The 24,229-nt window shown below is 58.2% G+C and overlaps 1 protein-coding gene across 1 annotated transcript; it reads right to left on the bottom strand.

The window, feature by feature from the left end:
• Nucleotides 1–1,567: 1,567 nt before the first annotated feature.
• Nucleotides 1,568–24,215, bottom strand: SDC1 (syndecan 1). Its single transcript, XM_012653100.1, has 5 exons — nt 23,856–24,215; nt 5,295–5,376; nt 3,867–4,345; nt 3,199–3,334; nt 1,568–3,011 (listed from the first exon to the last, which is right to left on the bottom strand). The coding sequence occupies exons 1-5, from the start codon at nt 23,919–23,921 to the stop codon at nt 2,842–2,844; spliced, it is 933 nt and encodes a 310-aa protein (XP_012508554.1). The 5' UTR covers nt 23,922–24,215; the 3' UTR covers nt 1,568–2,841.
• Between the last annotated feature and the right edge of the window lie 14 nt (nt 24,216–24,229).

Below are 24,229 nucleotides of genomic sequence, written 5' to 3'. Positions count from 1 at the left end.
ACTGTTAGCCTCAAACAAGCAGCAAAGTATGTTTCAGGCACAGCCCCGTCCTGGTGGTGCCCTGGGGGGGAGGGACCCAGGGCAGGAAAGCAGAGAAAGAGAGGGGTTAAGGATGAGCAGGACCAAGAGGTGGGACAGGGATGGGGTGTTTAATCAATTTGGATATAACAGGGGCAGATGGGCCAGGGGGCTGAGTCTTGGAACCTTGTAGGTTTCACCTGGAGGGAACACTATTAATAAAAGCATTAATATCTAGGGGCTAATTCCACAACTGGGACCTCACTATCTAGGCCAGGGAACTGGTAGAAAACAAGTACTGAGTGTTTTCAGTGTTTGTTGAGTGAATGAATGACCTGAAGGGCTTCATCTCTGCCTTCAACGCCTTTGGAGCACAATGTGATAGGGAAGAGAATCCTCCACCCTGCAAAGCTGCCTGGAGCCTGCAGTCCCTGCCCTGGTAGCAGGCGCAGAGGCCAGAAAGGAATGGTCCCTCCCGCTCTGCACTGCCTAAGACATGCCTGGGGTGCGGGGTCAGCGGCTGACCTGCACCAGGGCCAGAGAGTGGATGAGACGGAGTACGGGAAGGCAGCTAGATGGCCTAGAACACTGGGGGCCCTGCAGCCACGGTGCACTGTGCTTCCTCAGCCCCCAGCTCTCCCATGCTGTTTTCCCTCATGTGCTGATGACTTCAGTTAGACCTTCGGCACACAAGACTGCTCGCTAGTGAGTTTTCAGGAATCTCACAATGAGCAACCAGGATAGCAAACATTAGTCAGTGGGGAGCCCCTTGTGCCCTTGAAGAAGAGAATGATGTAGGGTCCCACCCCAAGAAGGTGACAGGGCAGGACATTGTCAGGCCAAGAAGAGATTCAACCACCACCACAGCAGCTGTTGCCCAAAATGACAAGTACCGTTTATTGCAGTTACATGAATGGGCCCAGCCAAAGGCCTGGGCGCGACCACCAGATGAGCACGGTCACAAAACCCTTCCCCCACCCTCAAGCCATGTCCAGTCCTACACTCCGGGCAGAAAGTCCCAGTATCGAGCACAGTGCACAGGTTCCCTTGCTTGGCAGTGCGTCTCTGATCCACAGACCAGCCCACAGAGCTGCTGGAACGTTGTCACATTAAATAAGCAAGTGCTGGAGTTCCTGGGAGCCCTGGCCTGGGGGTCTCTGGTCCCCGCGGAAGCGTGGGAGGAGGGCTGTCCAAAGTGTGTGCGAGGCAGGCCTGGGCGTCACATCTCCACCGGGGCCAGCAGCCTCGGGCCAGGCTGGGCTGGGCTGTCCACCTTCTTCAGCCATGGAGAAGATGTGGTTTCGAGCCCAGCAACACAGCAGCTGACATCAGGCCTTATAAAAGCTTGGCCGAACCTACCGACCTCCAGAAGAATTTCAGCCAAAATAAAAAGACAAATAAACCAGAGGGACTCTGGACTCAGGATCCCTCCACGTGGAAAGATGAAGGCACAGAGATGCCAGCCAAGTTCCCCAATACGGTGGTGTTTGCAGAAAAGGCCAGTCACGTCCACACACAGCACAGAGCAAAGAAGCAAAAGGCAGTAGAGTTCACAGGGCTACCTTATATTAAAGTTTATTACATTTGGAAAATCTACTGTACAGGGAAAAACCCATTGGATTCAGTAGAGTTTTGCCAAAAGCAAAAGACTATTACTCTTTGGAAAACGTTCCTGATTCCAGCCCAGGGCAGGGCCACAGGAGCCAAGGGTGACCCTGGTCCTTGATGGAGGCGTGCCGAGTCAGCTGTGCTCAAGACGCCCCTTGTCAACTTCCAGGGGGAAGCATCCCCCCCGGGAGGGCGCCAAACGCAGGAGGGGCGAGGTCTGCAAGAGAGTCTCCGGGCCACGGCCACCCGCTCCCCGGCCCCAAGGTCCTCCCTCCATCCGAGGTGTGAGCTGCCAGCATTCACGTCACACAGGCTCCTCCAATGTCACGGCAGCACCAGCCCCAGCATGGCCGTGAGCTCAAGGTCACAGGCATGACTGCTCAAAAGCAGGGGCAGCACCATGGCAGCCTGGACTGGCCAGCTTGCCCACAGGCCACCAAAAATGGGGCCACCAGACAGAGTCCATACCCTGTTGCACACATGAGCGATAAACTCAGAGACAACACACAAACTAAGCCTACATTTTGGCTTCCAGATTTGGTTCTCCTAGTTTAAAAAAAAAAAAAAATTTTCTTAACCCTGATGCTGTCTCCCGACCGTAGATTAGGGAAGCAAGGTGGAGGATACCAAGTCAACTTACTTAACTTACCTCAGAAGTAACAAAGTCTACAGGGGCTATGAACAAAGAAACTAGAGGAAACATGTGCAAAAACAAGTTGGTATCTAAATTAGACTTCCCCACGAAACAGCGTGAGCGCTGACGGAGCCCTGAACTCTCCCCGGCCACTCAGTGGGCAAAGACCCCCAGACTGTTGGTTCTACAGTAAGTGCTCTAGAAGTGTCAGCCCGAAGGCCCCACCCACAGAGGGCCCTACAGGTCCAAAGTGGTTGGGTCCCCTTTCTCTCCAGAGCTGGGCCTGGGGAGTCACTGCTCCAGTTTGGGGAAACCGAGTCAGAACGGTGCGACTCCAGGCGCTGGCTGTGGTGGAAAGGTCATATGCAAGAAACCCTCTGCGCCCCAAGTCTGCAGGCGGAAGTCAGAGAAGCAGAGTGAAGCTCCCCGCACACCCCAGGACTCCGTGGGCAGGGAGCAGCCAGCGGGGCTGAGTGCTGGGGAGGTGGCATGGTAACAGGGGGCCAGGGCTTGCAGTTCTTCACGGAAGAGAAAAGTGGGGGCCTAGTGAGTGGCGGGGGAGGGGGAGGACAGTGCCCCCGTCAGGCGTAGAACTCCTCCTGCTTGGTGGGCTTCTGGTAGGCCCCGCCGTTGGCTTGCTTCGGCTCCTCCAGGGAGTAGCTGCCCTCGTCCTTCTTCTTCATGCGGTACAGCACAAAGCCCACCAGGCACACGGCGAAGATGAGCCCCACCAGGCCTCCAGCGATGACCCCTAGGGTGGGTGGACAGGGGCCAGGTTAGCTCGCGGTTCCTGGGGCTCTGTGCAGTCCCTCCCCCACCAGGCAGCCCCAGAGGTGGCCTTGGCTCTGGTCAGAGCCCCACCCCAAGGGCTAAAGACAGCCACCCCCACCCCAGAGTAGAAGTTTGGCCCCCAGCCACCCACCTAAGAGCAAACTCACCTCCTAGCACCTCCTTCCTGTCCAGGAGGCCCTGCGAGGCCCCTGTGGCCCCTTGATCCACGGGGGGCTGATTCCGGTGGTCATGTTCCATGGGCACCACGGCTGTGTTCTCCCCGGAAGTCTCAAAGGTGAAGTCCTGTGGAAGGCAGGGGAGGTCAGTGGGGCTGGGCCACTGCAGGCAACAGCATCCAGCCCCATGGCCAGTGCCTGCCTGTGATCTCCCCTGCCACCTGCTGAGAAGCACCCAGACTCCACCTCTGGGACCCAAAGCCCAGCCCTCTGGCCACATCACACCGGACCCTGGCTGGACTGTGGCACAGATACCACAAAAACTGATACAAAGCACACATTTTTTATATGGAAATAAGTAGGCTTATTGTAGTATAATGTGTAAAATTCCCATGATGCTATAAAATAAAAATAAGACTTGGTATTAATAGAATTTTCACCCTTGCAGCAGGGGCCTTGAGTAAGTTTGGGAAGCCCTCTCTTGGGTGATCTTTAGGAATCTTTTGCTCTGGTCTCATGAATAGCCTGTCTTGCTCTATGCAAGGCCCTGGGGGCAGGGGAAGGTGGGCCCCTGTGCTCACGGGCACAGGGTGTTGGGCTTGCCAGGTGCCAGGCACTAGGGGCCACCCAGTGTCTCAGGAAAGGCAGAGGCCACTCACCTGCTCCCCTGAGCCCTCTCCTGCCGGGAGCTGACTCGAGGCTCCATCCTCAGCAGCCCTCTCGGTGACAAAAGACCCTCCATCCTCTACGCTGGGAATGTGAGGGTCGGCTTGGCCAGGTCCTGTGGGAGCTGAGGTCTCATGGTGGTCAGGCTGCATGTCTCTGTGGGGGTGGGAGGTGGCAGGTGCCTGAGCGGTCGTGGCTCTGGCTGTTGTGGCCCGATGGGTGGTTGAGAGCTGCGTGGTCTCCCTGGGTGGGAGGGTGGCCTCCTGCTCCCGGGCAGTGAGGCCAGGCTCCGCTGCTGCCAAGACTACAGCCTCTCCCTCCTCGGGCCCCCCTCCAGTCAGCACGATGGAGGTGGAGGTGTCCATGTCCTCTGGACCAGTGGGCTCGGGAGCCATGGGTGTGGTTGTCAGAAGCCACATGTCCTTCCAGGTGGAGGCGGTCTGCTGCGACAAGGTGCTGTCTTGAAAAGCACCTGCAGGGCCAGAAGCAGAGCACGTCAGCGTGGGGGAGGCCCCAGGGCACCCAGACCAGCCAGGCTCGGGCTGCGAGAGTGGCTCTGACTCCCAGGCCAGCAAGGAGAGCAACCCTCCCTGCCCCGAGAAGCTGTACCCTGGGATGGAGCTAGCTGAGGCTAAACTTGACTTGGAAAATGAACACGGAGAGCCACCTTTCCCACTGCACATGCCCGGGGTGGCCTGGTTTCCAGAGCCATGACAAAGAAGCCAAGGCCATCGGGAAAGGAGCTTTCCTGCAGCAGTGGGGGTGGGGGTGGCCTCCATTAGGGGCCGACTGCCTTATCCCCAGTGTATACACCTGTGGCCGCTTCCTGCCTGGAAAGGCTCCCGCTCCCAGGAACAGATGCCGTATCCCGCCTTGCAGCTCTCAGGCCTCTGCCTAGACCGCTCCCCCACGGATGGCTTTGGCGTGCCCTCCTCAGCTTTCCCCCCTCTTCCAAGGTTCCCTCAAGAGCCACCTCCTCTGGGAGCCCTCCCTAACCACCTCCAGCTCAGAAATTGGGAAGGGAACATAGATAGAAAAGCTACTGCCCAGCCGGCTCTGTGCTGCCTTATGGCTCCAAACAACCTTATCAGGTCAAGGTACTACTCCCATTTTACAGATAAGAAGACTGGAGCTCGGAGAAGTCAAGTAACCTTCCAAAGGTTGCCTAGCGAGCAAAGAGGAGATCATGAGCCTGTGTGCAGCAGGCAGCCCTGGGGCCTCCGGGAAACTACAGCCCTCGCTTCACCTCCAAGTGTGTTTTCTCCTTAACAGGCGTCTCCGTGCAGCGCGGACCCCATTCTTTTGCTCAGCATCACCCTTCAGACCCAGCTGGACAGGGCGGGGGTGCCCTCAGTAAATGCTCAGTAAGCACAAGCAACCGCCCGGCCGCTGCCCCCAGCCACAGCCTGTGTTAGCCTCACCTGCGCCTGAGCCGGAAAAGTTGTCAGAGTCATCCCCAGAACCATCCTGATCTTCAGGGGGCACATTTGTAGCCATAATTTGCTGGAAAAGGATCAGAAAAAGGTGTGAGTGGAGGCGGGGTGGGGCCCTGCGGTTCCCGGGTCCCCATCCTAGACAGCCGAGTGAGCTGACCCCAGCCTGCACAGCACAGGTGCCCGGGTAGGAAGCCTGCTCGTGTGGCTCTGGGACCCTCACCTCCGGGCAGCCCTTTGGGCCCCCACACACCCCTGCTACTACAACACAGCCTGGTGCTGGGTGCAGGGGTGCAGGGACACACGAGACGGGAGGGAGCCCCAGACCTCTCAGAGGGCAGACAGACACTGTTACTGGGAGCACAGGCTGGGGGCCCCATGGGACTTCATAAGCCCACCCCACACTGAGAATCAGGTCCTGAGGGCTGTCGGCCATGGAGCTCTGGGGGCCGAGATTGCCGACGCTGCCTTTCTGAGGGGCTTTCAAGAGCCCCTAAGGACAATCCCACAACAACGCAGATCCAGAGAGACAGCTTCCAGGCATGCTGGACACCAGGGTGTGGACCCCAAGGGCCATGCTGCCCCCATGGGGCAGCCCCAGGCCTGGCCATGATGCTCCTCCCACACCAGCCCAGGCTCCCAACCACAGTAGAGACTGGGTCCAGGCCCTCTGGCCAGAGTATTGTCCTTCTCAGGGAAGGAAAGACAGGGCAGCCTTCCTTCCAGGCTCATCTGGAAGGGCTCTGCATGAAGCCTCTAGTAAATGGGCTGTGGGCCCGGGATAGACCCTGTTTGCAAATGGCAGCCCCAGGAAGGCCACGGGCCTGGCCCAGCTCTAAGAGTCTGAGTGCAAACCCATGCCCAGTTCCCAGGGCAGGGGCTCTGAGGAGATGGAACATGCCGCGCACCGTGAGCAGGCCTGTGCAGAAACTCTGGGGGTGCAGGGACAGAGCCAGGACCACCTCTGCCCCCAGCCCTGGTCCCAGCATGGCAAGTGGGGAAAGGAGGACCCAGCAGCAGCCAGGTGGCAGGAAGGGTGGCATTGAGAGTTCTGTTCAGCAGCAAGGCTTTGACCCAAACAACCCCACCTGCTACACCGTCCATCTTTCGAGGGCCCCAGTGTCAGGGACCAGAACAAAGAATGAATGAAGCAGCAGGACACAGCTCAGCACACAGGCTTCATAGACCCGTGACCTCCGCCACTGACTAGTCATGTGACCCTGGGGATGTCACTGAGCCTCTTATGGCCTCAGTCTCCCCATCTGTAAATTGAGGATGATAGCAACACCTACATTCCATGACTGGTGCAAATGTTCCATGAGATTATGCAAGTAAAGAACCTAACAGAGGCTGGCACGTAGCAAGTACCACAAAGGCCACTGCTCTGACCAGGGAATGAGAGCCACTCAGCCTGGGGAAGAGGGATTCTGGGGCACACGGCAGCCTCAGATGCCAGCAGGCCTGTCTGAAAGAGGCTGGGACAGAGGTGGACAGGGTTTCATGAGAAGAGGGGGCAGGAGGGAGCCAGTTCGCCAGCAGCCTCTGCACAGACTTGTCAGAGGGGCCCGCCTAAGGCTGGGCTCCAAGGGAACAGGGCCGCCTTGGCCCAGGAGGTCTTACTGAGCCCTGGTCACAGGCCCATGGGCCTCACTCTTGAGTAGAGCAGGGAGGGACAGGCACGACCTTTGGCCTCCTGAGGCAGCCTTGGAGTAGAGCTGGATCAGGTGGAAGCTCCCCATCTCGGGGCCCAGGTCTCAGGGACACATCAGACACGTGTAGAAACTGCAAGACTAGAAATAACATTGAACTTCCTTTGAAAGTACAGAAGCAAAACTGTAGCCCCCCCCCCCCCACCAAGAGTAAGGTTTTGACCTTAGAAAGGGCTTTCACGGCCCATCTACAATGAATAGTCACAGCCCTCCAGGGCCCATCTACAATGAATAGTCACAGCCCATTCCTGCACCCACATCAGACCACATCCTATCTGTACCATCCCCAGGTGCTTCAAATACTTGTGATGCTTCCACAGAGCTTTGAAGCTGCCCCCAGCCTCCCCCAAGCCTGTACCCTTCAGCAGCAAAGAATGCCACCAGCAGATAGGCACAGAGTGGGTGCCCCCCCACTCACCCAAGGCCTCTGCCCCGCCACTCCTGCTGTACCAAGTCCCTCCCTCGGAAAGAAAGCTCAGGATGCGGCAGGGGATTGGGGCTCTGAACCCACAACTCTACTGGGTTATAAGGAGTGCCGAACCTTCCAGAAGCCAGAGTCATCGGATCCAAACCCTATTCAACAGATGAAGTGACAGAGGCCTGCAGAGAAGACGCACACTGGGGCCCTCCAACCTCAGAGGCACCACCCTCTGTGCCTCTGGGCTGTGACTGTTCACTGCGGATGGGCCATGAAAGGCCCTTCTAAGTGAGACCCAGGCAGGCACCAGGAAGGCCGGCCCCTCATCTACACAGAGAAGCCCAAAGAGGTTAACAGTTTCCCAAGAGCAGGGCTTCTCCGCTGACTGGGTAACACTTTGGGTCTGCCCAGTTCCTAAAAACAATTTGTTCCCTTAGCTCTGTCTGCTTATCCCTCTGCGATCTTGTTTACACAACAAGTTCTTAAGCAAATGTTCTCTCAGCTGAAACCAGCTCCCTGGCCTCAGGGCGCCTCTCCCCACTCTAGGGATGGCTAGGGTGACTTCCCAAACCTCCTCCAGCTTGGACTTTCTGTGACAGCACCTCAGATGAGGAAAACAGGAGACTGCAGCCCCCTGGGGAGGAAATTAACATAAACTGCTGAGTTTGAACTTGGGTTACCAAGGTGCCAGCTGACTCTGGAGTCTTCCGTGAGACTTTCGGTTTCATTTAGCAGGCCTGCCACCCCGACAGCCTGCAGCAAACTGCCCCTCTCAAGAACAGGTGGGCTCAGCTTGGAGCCCACCTCAGGCTGCCTGGAAAGGCAAAAGGCAAACCAGCCTTGGACCTCTGCAAGTCCCAGCAAAATCGGCTGTTCTTTTAACAAATCAACAACCTTACGGTGCACGGTCTAGGCTTCCACACTTTCTGTTCGCTCAATGCAAGGGCCACCTTGCCCCTGCTCCGCCCACAGTGCAGACACTGCTTGGAAAGCACAGAGCCAGGCTCGGCTCCCTGGAGGTTGGGGGATCGTGGAACAGACACATGGAGTCCATGGGTGGAACAGACACATGGAGTCCATGGGGCAGGGACTAAGAGGAGAATGGTCAGCCCGTCTCCATTTAAGCCACACTGGGCCCCTCCTGGCCACACCCTGGGCAGGGTGGGGATGATCTGGGAAGGAGGGTGTGAAGCTGGGAAGCCTTTGCTGAGACAGGAAACACTTTCCACCCACTACCCTTTGATTCCTGCAGGTTCACCTGCAGGTGAGGCAGCAGGGCCAGGCTGAGCACCCCTGGCAGACAGGAACAGAACCTCGGCAAGGGTGAGGCCTGAGGCCTCCTCACCCGCCATCCCTCCCTCCCTATCCCCAGCCCTGAAGGACCACCTGACCGGGCTGAGCCCACGAGCACAATTCCTAGAGCCGTAGCCCAGTGGTGAAGGTACCGAGGTGCCAGCCCACACTTGAGAGGTGGAGAGAGGAGGGTGAGGACCAGAACGGGGCCAGGGCCGCCAGCACATTGGAGTCTGTGGGCAGAGGGCTGGCACAGAGCCTTCCGGAAAGCAGCCTCAAGCCAAGTTCTGCCAGCTCTCTCCCAACACTGGTCGTAAAGAGGGCCACCCTTCATCTCAGCAGAGCCCCTTGCCCTGGCTGGCCCTGAGGCTGAGGAGCGTGTGTGTTGCCACACCTGTCCGAGACATCGTGGGCATAAAAGCTCCTTGGCTGCATTGCAAACCTGGCTATCAAGTGGGCATCTCCGGGGGGTTCAAGTGAGGATGGTGGCACCAATCGATAACCAGAGAGGTCACCTGTCTGCCGTCCACCCTGACCCCATCAACCTGCAACCACCAGGTCCGAAGACCTGTGATTTCCAACCCAAACCCTGAATCACTAACGTGTAACATGTGTCACCTGCTGCTTGGCTTGAGTTATAGATAAAACACAAGTCTCTTAAAAAGCGCTACTGACTTCATAGGGTCGTGTTGCTTTTGCCAACATATTCCACATGTACAGTAGGTCATGGAATTTTGATATTTAATAGGTCTTCGACTTCAAAAATCTGGGGACAATTGTCCAGGGACTTTGGGGAAAAAAAGAGGGTAAGAAAATCTGGTCCCAGGCCTGGCAGAGCTCCCAGCCCCCAGGACACACAGCCAGGTGCCCTATTCCAGTGACGGAGGCTGGGGTACAGAGAGTCTCCCTACAGGGGGTTCTAGGGCCGGGCCTTGAAGCCCCCAGCCAGGCCCAGGAGAGGACAGCGCTAGCCCTAAGACACTGGCTCGGCCACGCTGGGCTCCTGACATGCAGTCTTCGCATGGCGGAGAGGAAGGGGAGGCTGTAACTGCTCCGTGTGGTCATGAAATCCCTGGCTTCTGTAGGTGGGAGCCGAGTCACTGAAGTCCCATCAGTCACAACCAGGCAGAAAGAGCTGCCCCTTATCAAGGAGCTGAGTCGCAGGCCGGACCCCAGGCCTTGGCACTAGCTCTGGGGCTGGTGGACAGGAGGGTCCCAGACCTGTTCCAGGAGCCCAGGCTGCCGGGCCAAAAGGCAGCAGGGCTCCACAGTTACGCCGGGATCAACGCTTGTCACTCCATCCAGTGGAGACCTCACACAACAGCAAACGTCCTCGGAAGCTTAAAACAGATTTGTGGTGATTTAGAAATCTTTACCCGCCTCAGTTTCTTGGATGGATCTATGATCTAAGGGAAACGGCTGACTCTCTCCTCTCCAGACCTCATGACTCCTAGGGCTGAGGTTTCTGAGCTGCAGAACCCTTGCCTTCTCCCCCAAACTGCACATCAAGACGACACCACACTGGCCGAGGGTGACGTCCAAACCATGACCTAATCCAGGCCAGGGGCTCTTAGCTTCAGGGTCTCCAGGAATCACCAGGATTTGTGACAAATGAAGTCTTCTGGCTCCAGCCCAGAGGCTGACTGTGCACGTTTAACAAGCTCCCAGGTCCTGCAGGTGGTCCCTAGAATGTATTTTGAGAACTACGGTCTAGAGAGGAAAAGGCCTCCCCCGGAGTGCCCCAAGGGCTCCCCCAAATGGGCAAGGCCCCCACTCAGGTCCCTCAACTGAGTCCAGAATTCAAACACAAGGCACTGAATAGCAACAGAGCCCCACGAACAAGCTCTAGTGGCAAAAGGACTGGGGAAGGCTCTGGAATGTGCCCCCTACATTTCCAATGCGTCGTCCACTCTTGCAGCCAGTACACCACGGTGCTAGCCCAGCCTCCTCCAGGAGGAGCTGAGGGATCCGCCAAACTTCCGGAGGCACTGGCCTGCTCGATTCCTAGCAAAGCAAGAAGCAGGTCATGAAGAAAAGCAGGAGCATCTGCCTGAAGCTGGGCTGAGACCCCGCCCATCACCTTCCTCAGCTGGCCTGAGGCCACAGCTGGTGGACTCAGCGGGGAGAACTGCCAGGCCAGGCCCACAGGTGGAGGCCAGGAGGGCAGCACAGGCTGCAGGGCCTCGGTGTGCAATTTCAGGGGTGCCAGTGAGGGGCCGGGGGAGGGAATGCTGCAAAAATGCAGAGTGGTCCATGACCACCTTCCCTCTGTGGGGAGCCACTCGACCCTCTCCATTAGCCCTGACTACGCACTGACCAGGCAGGTCAGACCCAAAGCACCTCGTAGCAAGGGTCTCAGGCCAAGGGCCAGATCCCGCTCCCAGCCCCACTGCTGGGTGACCTGGGCAGCTCTCCGCCTCTCTCTGGACCCGTCCCCCACCTAGACAATGGAAAGGGCTTGGCTGGATAACCCTAAACTCCCTTATGGCTCTGTCAGAGGAAGCTGGGGGCTGCAGAGTGATAAGGAGGCCACAGACCCATGCAGAGGGGTGGGTGGGTGGAGCCAGCCACAGCCCAGGGCCCAGGAGACACTGGGCTCCCACCTGCCCCCAGATGTGCAGGGGCGGGTGGACGCATCACTGCTCTCCAAAGGCTTGTTTCCTAACTCCATGGCCTGCCAGGGAGGGCTGCTGAGGCCATGGTGCTCCGGGTTGGGCCTCAAGACCCTGAAATCTCCCCGCTGGAGCCACTCCCAGGAGGGAGGAGCCCCCAGGGGCCTCAAGGCAGCATCAGCATTTCCGGGGACAGGCACAGTGATTTATCAGCTCACTGACTCTCTACCGAGAACAAGGCAAGCTGGGACCTGCTGGGGGCAGGACAGGCAGGGAGTGATGGGCCCGGCCCAGGGCAGGAGGGGGCAGATGGGCAGGCCAAGGAGGTTCCTGTGGCCTTCAGCCCTGGGGGCACCTGTCAGGCTCCCGGCCCCCCAGCCCCCACCTCCCACCCCTCAGCAGTTCCCACCCTGACACCTCCATGGGGGGGGGGCGCGGTTCCAGGGCAGGGCCTCAGGTGGAGAGACGGCGGCATCGTGCTTGCTTTAAAGACCCCCTTCCAGTAGCATTTTCAATTCAGCGTAAAGTCAGGGCTTCACAGATGGGAAAGCGAGGTCCTGCTTGGAGTACCCCAAGGGGATGTTTGTTGAGAGAGAGGGGGTCCTAGCAGCCCAACGCCAGCCCCGATGCCCAAGCCAGGTCGGTGTTTCCGCCAGCACCCCCATGCCCACCCCCGCATGGCGCCTGCCTCGGCGCCCGCGTGCCAGGACTAGTCTCAGAACAGGCCAGGCAGAGGGCTGGGTGTGGAGCCGCAGAGCTGGAAGACCAGTTCCTCTGCTTTTCCGCACTTGCCAGAACCTGGGCCGGGCCAGGCGGGGCAAGACTGCGCTCGGGCGTTGGGCAAGGCCGCCCAGCCCCGCACCGCCAGCCTCGGCACCTGGTGCTGTTCTGGGAGCCAGACAGGGGGTCTGTCCCCCAAGGCTCGCCAACACCCCCTCCTCCGGGACCCACAGCACTGCCCACAGGGTGGCCAAGGGAAATGATCAGACCCAGTATGGGGAGCCCTGGTTGCAGGCCGGGGTCTGTTCCTAATTACTGGAAACAACCTTGCCTCAGGTTGCCCATCTATACAACGGGGGTTTGGCCAAAATGGTGGCAAGAGGGCTCCTAGGCCCAGTCTGTGGCTCTCTGGCTGGGGAGTCAAGGCTTGCCCTCAAGGGGCAGCCAGACTCGGGGGCTACAGCAGGCTGCCCACCTGAGGGGTGGCACAGCACAACATGGGACTCGGCAGTGGGCACACCCACGGGCAGGGGCAGGGACGCGTGTTCACACGGATTCGATATCATCATTCCCACCTTCCCAAGGGGAGTCGTGTCCTAGGCAGGATGCTGCAGATATCCCAAACCAAGGTGACTCAGGGACAGAGTGGGCAGCCAAGGCCTCCAAGAGCACTGCCCCTCCCCCAGCCCTGGTACTCCCTGCAGGGTTCTCCCCCTCACCACCCCCACAACCGGTCCCCAGGAGGTCCCCTAGCACTGCAGTCCTACAGGCTTGGGGGCCTGGCACCTCTGGCATATGGACTTCTAGTGACACCCTCCCCCTGCACTGGCTAAATAAAGTGTCCCCAAGTTTCACAGAGGCAGAAACTGCAGCTTTTGACACACCTGCAGCCAGCCAGGGCTCCAGCTGTGTGTTTATGGGAGGAGGGGGAACTTGCTCCAAGTTTATCACCAAAATTGCTATCAGTGTTCCTGTCATCACATAATATCCCCTTGAAAAGGAAAATGCCTCTAGGAAGGTGAAGGGATACTAGTCACTCACAGTATAGCATAAATCAGTTCCATGTGGGGGAGGGGCTATTTCTGGAACTGGGGTGCCAGGAGTGGGTAGGAGCTACAGGAGATGAGAAACCATGATAAAAGGGAGGCTGGAAGATGCCAAGAGCAAATTCCTTAACCTTCGTCAGAATGTGGACACCAGCAACACCAGACCCAGGAAAGGAAGACTAAATTCCCTTTGTTCCTCCTTTGAGCCGCAGATGCACATGGCTTCTCCTCCCACATACAGAAGAACAATGGGCTAGGCTGGGAACCTGCCTCTCAGAAGTACAATTCGGACTGAGTGGGCACTGAGGCCGCTGGGAAGCCTAGACAGAGACACAGGAAGGGCAGAGTATCCCTGAAGGGGTCCCAAGGGAGGGTGGGGCAGGTACTTTCTGGCCTGGGTGATGGAATATAGGATTTTCTGTGAAGGCTCTGTCTGAAGAGGCTGGGCCACTCCTTAAGATCATGGTGGCCCCAGCCCAAGTGGCCTGCCCTCCTCCCGACCGGCCAGATCTGCCCAGCCGCCTCAAATGCACAGCCCAGAGCTCCTGCACCCTTGCAGCCTCTGCTGGCGCTGAGGTGGCCGGCAGGAAGACTGTGGGGGCAGTCCCGGTGGAAGGGGCTCAGAGTGACCCAGGGAAGGGAAGTGGCCACAACACCTTGCCCAGGGATCAGGGACAGTCAGAGGTGGGAGAAGAATCCAAGCATCTGACCTGGACTGGGGGTTACTTAAAGAATAGAAATAACTGGGCTGGGCAAGGTGGCTCACTCCTGTAATCCTAGCTGTCTGGGAGGCCGAGGCGGGCGGATTGCTTGATCTCAGATGTTCGAGACCAGCCTGAGCAAGAGCGAGATCCCGTCTCTACTAAAAATAGAAAGAAATTAATTGGACATCTAAAACTATATAGAAAAAAAAATTAGCCGGGCATGGTGGCGCATGTCTGTAGTCCCAGCTACTCAAGAGGCTGAGACAGAAGGATCGCTTGAGCCCAGGAGTTTGAGGTTGCTGCGAGCTAGGCTGACGCCACGGCACTCTAGCCCAGGCAAAAGAGTGAGACTCTGCCTCAAAAAAAAAAAAGAATAGAAATAACTGAATTGGACCTTGAAAAAAAATAATGATCACAGCCGATATTTACTGAGTACTACGTGGCAGGTACTAATCTAAGCACTTTCCCTGAACTTATTTGATGTTCACAACCACCTTCGATTCTTTACCACGTCCATCTTACGGATGAGGAAGTTGAGGCAAAGGGAGCATGTCATCTGACCAAGAGCACGTGGCCACTGAAGCAGAGGCCGGCAGGCATGCTGCGAGCCACCCGTCGGGGAGGAAAGCAGCCATCCTTTCCACCGGTGGCAGCACAGGCAAGGGCCCTCCCACACCCTGCAGCCTGGCCCAGCGCTGCCGGCCTCCACAGAGAGCCAGGCTTCTTCTCCCGGACAAACTTCAGTCTCAGGTTTGGGACACAGGCTACCGTGCCCCACAACCGGGGGCCCTGCTCAGCTGGCCCGAGCCCCCACCCAGGTGCCCCGGTGTCTGGGTTACCTGGTCCGCTCCCCTGCCTGGCAGCCCAGCCCACACCTCCCCAGGTCAGGAGGCAGCCCCTGGCAGGGGCCCAGGTGGAGGAGAGCAAAGTCTGGCCTGCCAGGGAAGGCTTGTGCTTCTGAGAAGGGGCAAAAGCCGTGTTTGCAGACCCTGTTACGTCAGGACCGCTGGGGTCGGAGCAGCTCACACCGTGACTACATGCCCGCCAGGTCAGACTGCAGCCTTGCCCCAGTCACGGCCACAGGGTGCTCCCAGGGGCTCCCCCGGACGTGCTCCCCTTTGCACCAGGCAAGGAAGGGGCCCCAATCATATCACATGTTACTTCCCTGAATCTTTCCAAAAGCCCTGAGGCAGGATATGAGAAACTCCATTTTATAAATGAGGAAACTGAGGCTTAGAGGTAGGGGAAGAATCACACCCAAGACTACACAGGGAGGAAGTGACAAAGCCGGGATGCGATCCAGGTGGGCAGACTCCATGTCCTATGCCTCTCGCGGCCTCCGCACAACACCTCTCTGCTCCAGCCCGAGCTGGAACAAACCAAGGCAGACTAGCCAGCTAGTTCTGTGTCTCACTGCCCTGCCCACCCCAAGGCTTCAGGACCCCAGACTGGGCCGCCCGGAAGGCAGGCAGACCCAGCTCTGGTGGCTGCCCTTACACTGGGAAGACAGGTGGGCCAGCATGGCCACTGCATGGCCAGCCCCTAGACAAGGGTCTGCAAGAATGGCCCTCCTCCACTGGAGGATGGGAGTAGGTCGGGGGGGGGGGGGTTCTGCTCTTCCCACAGTCCCCTGAGCCCAGGACACCTCGGTCACTGCTTCAGATTCACAATGGAGAGCTCAGGGGCCGGCTTCCTGGACTTGACAACAAACAAGCCTGGCCCCAGGGAAAACCCCACCTGTGTCCATTCCCCAGCCCCGGGTTCCCTTCAGAGTACCTGTGAGGGCAGAGAGGGGAGACGGGTGCAGAGACTCAGGATCTCATGCAGCCCCGACTCTCCCCCACGCCCCATCCTGGAAGAGATATGATCACCATGACAGCAGCATTGCACCCCTGTGGTTTTCTCTGGGAGAAGCTGGAGTGACATCAGCCTCTATGATGGTCCAGAGGCTCCTGAAACACCCACAGCCTAGGGCCCTGCAAGCCCAAACCTGACCGCCATATCTGTCTGGAACACTCCCAGGATATAGGACCTCCAAGGCCCCAGAGAGTTTCCTGGGTGGCAGGGATGCTGGGAAGCTGCTGGGGAGTAGAGCCAATGTCACTCTGTGCCCGGCCATGGGACTGACACAATCACATCTCCAACTAGGTGAGGTCCCTTGATCATCAGCAGCCACCACTGGCATCAGTGCCATGGACACAGCAAGGCCAGAGCCCAAGTCCTAAAGGGCTTTCTGGGACCTCCTGGCACCTGGCACATGCTAGATGCCTTGGGTGGTCACAAGCTTCTCAGCATTCCAGAAGTTCCCTTCCACCTCTCACCTCCCACTCCGGGGGACATGCAATCCTCCCCTACTCTCCCAGGCCAGGCACCAGAATCCTGTCTCTCAGCCCTCTGAGTTGCACAGAATGCACCCAAAGAGGGCCAGTGTGGCCACAGACAGCACCAAGGAGCCCCACATGGGAAAGATTATGAATGTGAGCTAATGTCACGGTGGTGGGAGAGTTGGTTCTCTTGACATCTTTGGAGATCAACAGAGCCCAAGAGTGGCCCCTGAGTAGGACTGGCGGCTTCTGCAGCTCCTGCTCCCCGACTGAAGGAGATCCTCTACCCTAACACTTTCCATAGCCAGGAAGCAGCTCCATCTTATAGCCCAAGCTCCTGATTTGAAACTGCTGTATTGAGGGTCTCTGAGACAAAACCCTTTCTCTGACTGGGGAGACCTGTGAGGTGCTGAATCGTGAACCCCCTTCATCGTCACTGCCCCTCTGGCCTATCTGCAGAGCCCAACCCTCCTGTCTGGTTCTAGTAATGGCCACCCTCTCTTTCATGCATCCCCTGGACCAGGCGTGGACCCTTCCCCACTGCGCAGGGCTGTGCACACAGCAAGCGCTCATGCTCTGGGCTTTAGATCTGGTCAAGCAAGGTAGGGCTCACAAACCCCCTCAGCACTTGAGACAGAACCCTCCTAGGGCAGCAGGAGCCCCACAGACACCCACCCATCACACCACACAGCCACAAGAGGCCACACACACCCAAAAGCATGATCTCACCTCTGCTTCCCCGCACCCTCCCCCCATTTCACAGATGGGCTCACTGAGGCCAAGAGACACCCACGAATAAAGCTATTCAACAGTAAAGAGGCAGGGCCAGGGCTGGAAGCCAGGCCCCCGAGCCCTGGTCTGCACCTTGCTGTACTCCCCCACCTCGCGATGGCACACGGTGGGCTCGCAGCAGATCAGGGCTGGTTGGGTGAGTCTCCGGGGAGGACCCATGGGCCTGGCACCATGACTCAGCTGATGAGTGGGCTGATGACCACACCTACCTTCCCACTGCCCCAACCTGCCTGAGTGGACCTCGGGGCAGGTGCCAGGATGCCCCAGTGTGTTGCAGAGAACATCACCCAGCCCCCACCCCCAGCCCGACCTTGCCCAGGATCCTCCATCACCCTGCCTCCCACACTGGGCTCCAATCCAGCCCTCCAAGCAGCCTGCTCTGCCCTCCACCAGCGTGGCCCATCCCACAGATTACCCTCGGGCAACTAGTTCTCCCTGAGTCCCCAGAGGAATAATGGCAGAACACATGAACCCCCAACAAGTGCTTCAGTGCCACTTTTGTCTTTCCCAGACAAGGTCTCTGCAACCACATGGCTCTCAGAACTGAGGAAGGGAAGGAGACCTTTTGAGCAGATGGGAAAACTGGGGCCCAGAGGGACAATGGCCTGCCCAGGCCACACAGGGTCGGGGGCTAAGCTGGGAGTCGGAAGGACAGGTGTCCTGGCTGCCCTTCTCTGCAGGAATAACTTCTGCAGACTTCTACAGCCAGGGACTGAGGAGCGTCAGAGCCGCAGCTACGAAGGGAAAAGACCACGAGCAAGGGAGGCAGAGAGGAAGGAGCTTCCTGGCTTCTGAGGAGGAAGGTGCAGCCAGGCGGTGACCAGGCTTCCCCAAAACTGGGACTGCAGCCTGACAACAGCAACGCACAGCGTGTCATGGGGCTGCAACCCTTGGTGAACCACTGGGCAGAGGAGTTGTGCCCGGGGCTGAAGGCCAGAGGAGGCACATCCTCTACATATAATTAGGCAACCCACAAAGCCATAAATGCCAGGAGGTCAGAGACCCTTGAGGGTCTCCTGGTGGGGAGAGGGCTCAGGGGCAGGAGGGGACACATCTGGAAGCCTCTGAGTACACAAATCAACAGGAAAGTTCACCCGGCAAATGACACAGTGGAGGGGCAGGTCTGGCCACACCTTCCCGGTTCCTGGCTCAATGCTCCAAGCCCCGAGATTTCCCTGCAGGCTCCCCTTGCTCTGTAAGCTTGCCTCCACTCTCCTGGCCCCGCCAAACACGCTTGGCATGACAGGCAGCAGGACACTTTCCAGGGGATGCTCAGACCACCCCTCCTCTGCGCTCCCACAGCCCTGACCACTGGGGAGCTGCCCGTGTGCCTGTCTCAGGCTGGGAATGCCAGGGACCTTCTCGGAACTGCCTCTCCATCCAAATGTAAGCTTCCTGAGGGCAGGCAGACTCGGTAACATCATGCAGATAAAGCTGGTCCTTTGGAGAAGGCCATGGAGGGGCTCCTTGTGTGTGGCTGCAGCTGGAAACTGCACAGTTGCTGAAGTGGCCCCAAGCCCAGGGTCTTGCCTCTGTGGCCTCAGCTCCACAGCCTGTCCCCCCTGGATACACACACGTCCGCCCTCCCCTGGTACCTGTCAGAGCACTCACGTCCCACTCAGTGGATGGGTCCAGAATGCATACTCCCACCCACAATCCAACCTCTGCTGGAACAGCTGAGAGGGAACAGACACGGTACTGACTCTGTTCCAGGGTACAGGATCCTGACACCAAAAGCCCCCTTTCCACAGATTCCGTTAATCCTGTTCCTTCTCTCTAGACTTAGGCAGGGCCTCAAGGGGCACTTTCAATCCAATACTCCAGAATTGATTGGTGAAAAGAAAATGGCAATCAGGCAACAGTTCAAGACTAGAAATCATCTAATGACCAATTCCTCAAGAGGCTGCCCCTTCAGCAAGACCTGGCATTGGAGGGGACCAGGAGGTAAACTTAGCACAGAAGCCAGGAGTCCTGGGATCTGGCCGCCCCACCTGTGCCATAGAGCCCACCTCCCAGGCTTAAAAAAGAATCTAATAATTCCACGATGCCCCCCCCAGTGCATGCCGGGTGCCAACAGGGGTCCAGCGTAAGGGAGCCGTCTAAACAGGCTACCCCACACCCAGCCGAAGACCTAAGGGCTCTGCCTGGGCCACAGCCCACACATTTCCCACCCTACTCTGCTGGGTCTCGCTAGGCTTCCTGTGAAGAGCTCTTGCCTGTCCCTGAGCAGCCATCGATGAAACCCAACACAAACCCAGAATGTTGCCCAATGCTCATGGTTTGCCCAAAGGCACCGTTCAGGCCAGCTGCGCCCAGCCCAACGAATGCCCTCCCCTCCAAAATGCTGACACCCGTGGTTCTCCAGGACGGACCAGCAAACACCCAGGAGGGCCTCTCAGGGTTCAGCCAGCCCCCAAGACCCAGGCTTCTCAGGGGAGACCTGACAGCCCTAGGATGTATTCATGCATTCACGCACACGCACCACACGCTACACGCACCAATCCCGGTTGCGCCACTGCTGCCCCTTGGAGGGGCTCACCTCCACAGGGGCCTTAGCTTCCGCGTCCACAAGACGGGGCGATAATACACATTGTAAAGGGTTGGGATTAAATAAGAATATAGAAAAGCACTGAGCGCGAGATAGCAGGCTCTCCTAATTGTATCGACAGCTAACTTTCCTCAGGCACTTTCATCGCAAAGCACTTTCACACATCCATTATGAAATGAATACGCAAATGACAGAATGAGGACAGGGAGGACAGGGAGAACAGGTATTATGGTGTCCGCTTTACAGATGAGGACAACAAGCCTTGGAAGGACAGTGACTCACCCCAGATTACGAAGTGAATTAGTGGCAGAGTTGAGAATCAGTCCTGGGGCTCTACTTAATCCAGAGCTGTTTCGGGCCTGCCAAACGGTATGGGGTGCAGATTATACAGAAACGTGAACTAAAATCCAAGTAAAACATATGTGAAGACAGACACAGGACCAAAGCTGAGAGTAACAGTCATGGCTAAAGAACGATGGCCCATGCCTAGTTGGTCTAGGCTACCTGTGACAGGCAAGTCACTTTCAAACCGGGGCGAGGAACTTGGGACGTGGGTGTCTTCAGGTGCTTCCCCCAAGAGATTACTCATCTCTTCACTGAGGGAGGCCTGTAAGTGCCTCACCTTGTCAGCATCTCTGTGATACTCCAGGTGGGGGTAGGGACACAGAGGGGGACAATAAAACCTTCAGGTCCCAGTTGAGGTCCACGAAGGACACAAAATCCACATGTCACAGATCATGAACCTTACTCATAGGCAAGACTCTTACTCAGCCTAAAACTCTTGGTTTAGAAATAATTCTGACCAATCTGATCAGTTTCTTAGTACTGCTAGAGAAAAGTAACAAATTAGAACTGAACAGCAAAACTGCTTGCTACCCCCAGACACACAAATGTCACTTCTGGCTGCTCTCAGACAGGGAAGGACGAAGGCAAAAGATCAGACCAGAACTCAAAACAGGGCGACCTGGGGGGACCGGGCACAGGGGCAAAGTACTCCTCAGAGCACAGTAAACCCAGGAGACAATACTGTGACCAAGCACAACCATGAGGACAATGACCCTGGCATCTAGAGGAGATTAAATCATGCCTAGCATTTTTTTGTTGATAAAGGAAGGGACATAAATATTTCATCAAGTCCTGCTGAAGTAAGAGTACTTTTTAGGGTAACACGGATTCAGCTCGCCGAAAAAACCTGGATACCATGGACACCTCATTCCCAAGGGATTTCAATAATACAAAATTCTGTTACAACAGAAAAAATTCCTCTATAAAATACTGCAGAAGTCAAGCTTTTCATTAATTCTTTCCTGGCCCGTCTCCGTCCTTACCCCTCTCCCCACCAATCTGCGCTAATGAGGTTTTGTTGGACCCCATCCTGAGCCACAGGTAGAGACTTAAACTGGCTCCACCCTCCCTGTGGAGATGAAGCCAGGGGTGACATCACTTCTACAAGGCTCTGAGCCTAAGCGGAGGCAGCTAGTGCCTCTCCCCCACCCACTCTGCCAGGCCACGGGGAAATGTCTCCACTAGTCCTCATAATTAAGGCAAAAGGGATTTTATGCCTTTCAATAAAGAGACAAGAGAAAGAGAGAAAAACAGCAAATAACTATTCCAGAACAAGCAAATTTTTCTTATATGGCAGAGACAAAGGCCACAGGAAACACACAGATACACACACAGAGAGAAATCTTTTTAGACAAACCTGTTTTCCTCTCTTGGGAGCGGTTTTGAGCAAGCTCCGGCCCTAGCAGCCTCCCCTGCCCATTCAGAGTCAGGCGCCCAAGAGTCACTCCCTACCTGGCTGGTGCCCAGGGGAGTTCTGACCTGCTTCCCACTGGGGCCAAGGTGAACCTTTGGACAGGCCAGATGTCTGCCACCTGTGGGCACCTTCTCCCGTTTTAAGCAAATCCCAGCTGCCTTATTTCTTTTAGGGAAGGGGTAAAGGAGGGCTCTGGGAAGGCACTTTATGCCATGTTATGCTCCACCAATCCCCCTTAGGCAAACACGGGCCTTCACTGTAAGAGGGAGAGGGCAGGGCTGGGAAAGAGAAACAAACTAGACTTTATAAAATTAGAAAAAGAAAAGAGAGCGCCTAAGCTCCAAACCGTAGTCTGACCCCAAAGCTCAGCTGGAGCATCCCCTCCTCTGGAAGGCCTCCCTCCCTCCTTTCCCCCTGTAGACTCTCCCGCCTCTTGGGCCTTGTGTCTCCATAAAATGTCAACGTTTCTGGGCAAGAAATAATCCTTCATCTTGTAGCATCTGCCCCTCCCCAACCCACAGAAAACTCCAGGAAATTCAGTTCATAGAGAATCCCAAACTCCATCTGCCTCCCCACGGTTAAGGGGCCCTGGGGCATCCCAGCTCACAGGAATGTCTGCCTCACCCAAGGCAGGCAAAGGACCCACCAGCCCTGCTGATTCCTGCTGGCAATAGGTGGAGTGCCCCACCCTGGCATCCCCTGCTCAGGCCCCATCTTGGGCCTGCAGAGAGCAGAGCAGGGAGGTGATGCCAGGCGGGGCAGGGAGGTAAGCCAAGCGCTCCACTGTCTCCTCCAGATTCCTAACTGCAATTCCAGGCGCGATCTGAGTCCCGCAGAAACCACAACCCTAAAGAGCAACTTCTGGGACTTGAAAGCCAGGAGTGCACTAGAGACCCGGCTCGGAAATCATCTCCCTCCCGGTGGCTCTCCAGATACGGCACCCCACACACTCCAACTCACTAGCAATTCAACAGGCAGCGGGGACCTCTCCTGGACTTCAAATGTTTGGAAGTCCAGGTCACTTGGGAAGCAGAGAAGGCACTTTACATTTTAGCCTCAAAAACCACAGTACCTCCCTCCCCTCACGTGAGCCAGGCCCCCATAAAATACCCCAAAGCTCTAGCTAACTGGTAGCTACCATTATAGTGGGCAGCTCTCACAGCAGGTAACTTGTCCGGATGTCACATTAGGAGTGAGGGGACCCGCGTGCCCACCCCCACTCCCGGCGACGCTCCTTCCCTGCCCAAGCGCCTCCTTTTGCCAGAGCTGGGGAAGTCGAGCTGTCCAGATGTGGTGGCGAGACCGCCACTTCCGGAAGGGGAAGAGTCCCCGGCTCCGCACCTCCCCTCTGCATCCCCGGGGACCGCTGAGCGGCCCGCCGGGAGGACCTCTGGGACTCCAGCGCCGGGTGCGGGAGCTGGGGGGTGAACGTGGGCACCGGGCGGCCGGCGCTGACACCTGGCGGCGGCCCAGGTCCCAGACCCCGTCAGAGGGGCCGGCGCTGCGGGGCGGTTCCCAGGAAAGGGTTACAGGGGCCGAGAACAAAGCGCCCCCATTGGGGAAGGCGGGCTAGCGGACGGCGGTTGCGGCGGGAGATTCACTTTCTGGGGACCCTCAAGCAGCTCTTTTTCGGCCACGTCCTTCTTTAAAGGAGAATGACCCCTGCTTAAAGTGGATGCTGTATGCTACCCAAAGGCCTCCCCCGGCCTCGAGCTCCACATTTGTCCCTTTCTCCCCAGCTCTCCTGGGCGGGCCAAGGGACCCGCCTTCCCTCCGCGCGGCTTCAGCACAAAGCCGAGCCGGGGAAGGGGAGGCCATTCCCGGGTCCACTCGCGTGGAAGGCGCCCGTGCGCCTCGGCCGTGCCCGGCACGGGAACGCGCCCTCCGGGGCCAGCTCAACTTCAGTAGCCCAGAAGTTGGGCTCCTCCGGGTCTCTAGCGTTCCGAGGCCAACTTCCCGGAACCTCCTGCTGCCAGCTCGGCCCGGCTCACCTTCAGCAGCCAACTGAAAGCTCGAGGGCCCTGCGGCCGCCCTCCTGCATACCCCACGCAGCCCTGGCCCGGCACCCTGGGCCAACGCGCCCGCCCGCTCCCGCGCGGGCTCCGCTGCGCCCAAACTTGACTCCGTGCAAGGGGCCGGGCGCCCGGGCTCGGCGGCGCTTGGGGCGCAAGCCCGCGGGTCTGGTTTGAATTAGGGTATGCGGGAGGGGCGCTGTGGCCGCGGTCACTGCATCCCCTAGGTCACCGGTGGGGGCCTAGCCGCCGCGGTGGCCAGGGCGAGGGGGGTGGGAGCGGACGACCCCGGGCGCCGCGGCGGGCTGGCGGGCTCCGACACATGTGGAGACGTTTTACATAATTGAGCGCGGGGCCCGAGCGCAGGCTCCGCTCGGCGGGGCGCCCCAGCCCCCTGCCCCGAGCAGCGGGACCCCGGCGGCGCCCACCGACGGCGGAGAGAATTGGGGTGGAGCCCTGGTTTCGGGGCTCACCGTCCCCCGGCCCGCCGGACTAGCGCGGGAAGAAGGGAAGTCCCCGCTACCCCTCCCCCTCCACGTGCCGCTGCCGGCATCGGCCGGTGGCTCGCCCCGGCTTCCCGCCGCCTCCCAGCCCGGCCCGGGCCGCACTCACCGGGAGGGCCGGCTGCAGGCGCAGCGCCAGCACGCAAAACCAGAGGCAGAGCGCCGCGCGCTTCATGCTGCCCGGACAGGCGGCTGGAGCTCGGCGGGCTGCGCGGGTCGGAGCTGCGAGCCGGCTCCGCGGGTCGCGCTGCGCGATGCTCCCTCGGGCGCCTGCCCAGCGTTCTGCTGTCCTAGGCGAGGGCTTCGGGGTGCCCTGGCTGGAGTCCGCTCTCTACTGCCGGATTCCTCTGCCCTCCGATCGGATCCGGCCCGCACCTCTCCCGCCGAGCTCCGCCTTATAATAAACCCACAGGCCCTTAGCCGTTGCAAAAACTAGCCCCCCACCCCCAGCTCCGCCAGGTCTAGAGGCCAGCCCCCGTCCCC

Source organism: Propithecus coquereli, unplaced genomic scaffold (genome assembly GCF_000956105.1).
Source record: "Propithecus coquereli isolate 6110/MARCELLA unplaced genomic scaffold, Pcoq_1.0 Scaffold41, whole genome shotgun sequence".
NCBI classification, from domain to species: Eukaryota; Metazoa; Chordata; class Mammalia; order Primates; family Indriidae; genus Propithecus; species Propithecus coquereli.
This window is presented reverse-complemented; position numbering and strand designations above follow the sequence as displayed.

Bases quoted from the DNA above. Each gene is read 5' to 3' on its own strand.
- SDC1 (XM_012653100.1), bottom strand. From the start codon at position 23,921: ATGAAGCGCGCGGCGCTCTGCCTCTGGTTTTGCGTGCTGGCGCTGCGC. The intron at 5,377-23,855 runs GTGAGTGCGGCC...ATCCTTTTCCAG, and splicing joins GCCTGCAGCCGGCCCTCCCG to CAAATTATGGCTACAAATGT. The intron at 3,335-3,866 runs GTGAGTGGCCTC...TGCCTTCCACAG, and splicing joins GAGAGGGCTCAGGGGAGCAG to GACTTCACCTTTGAGACTTC.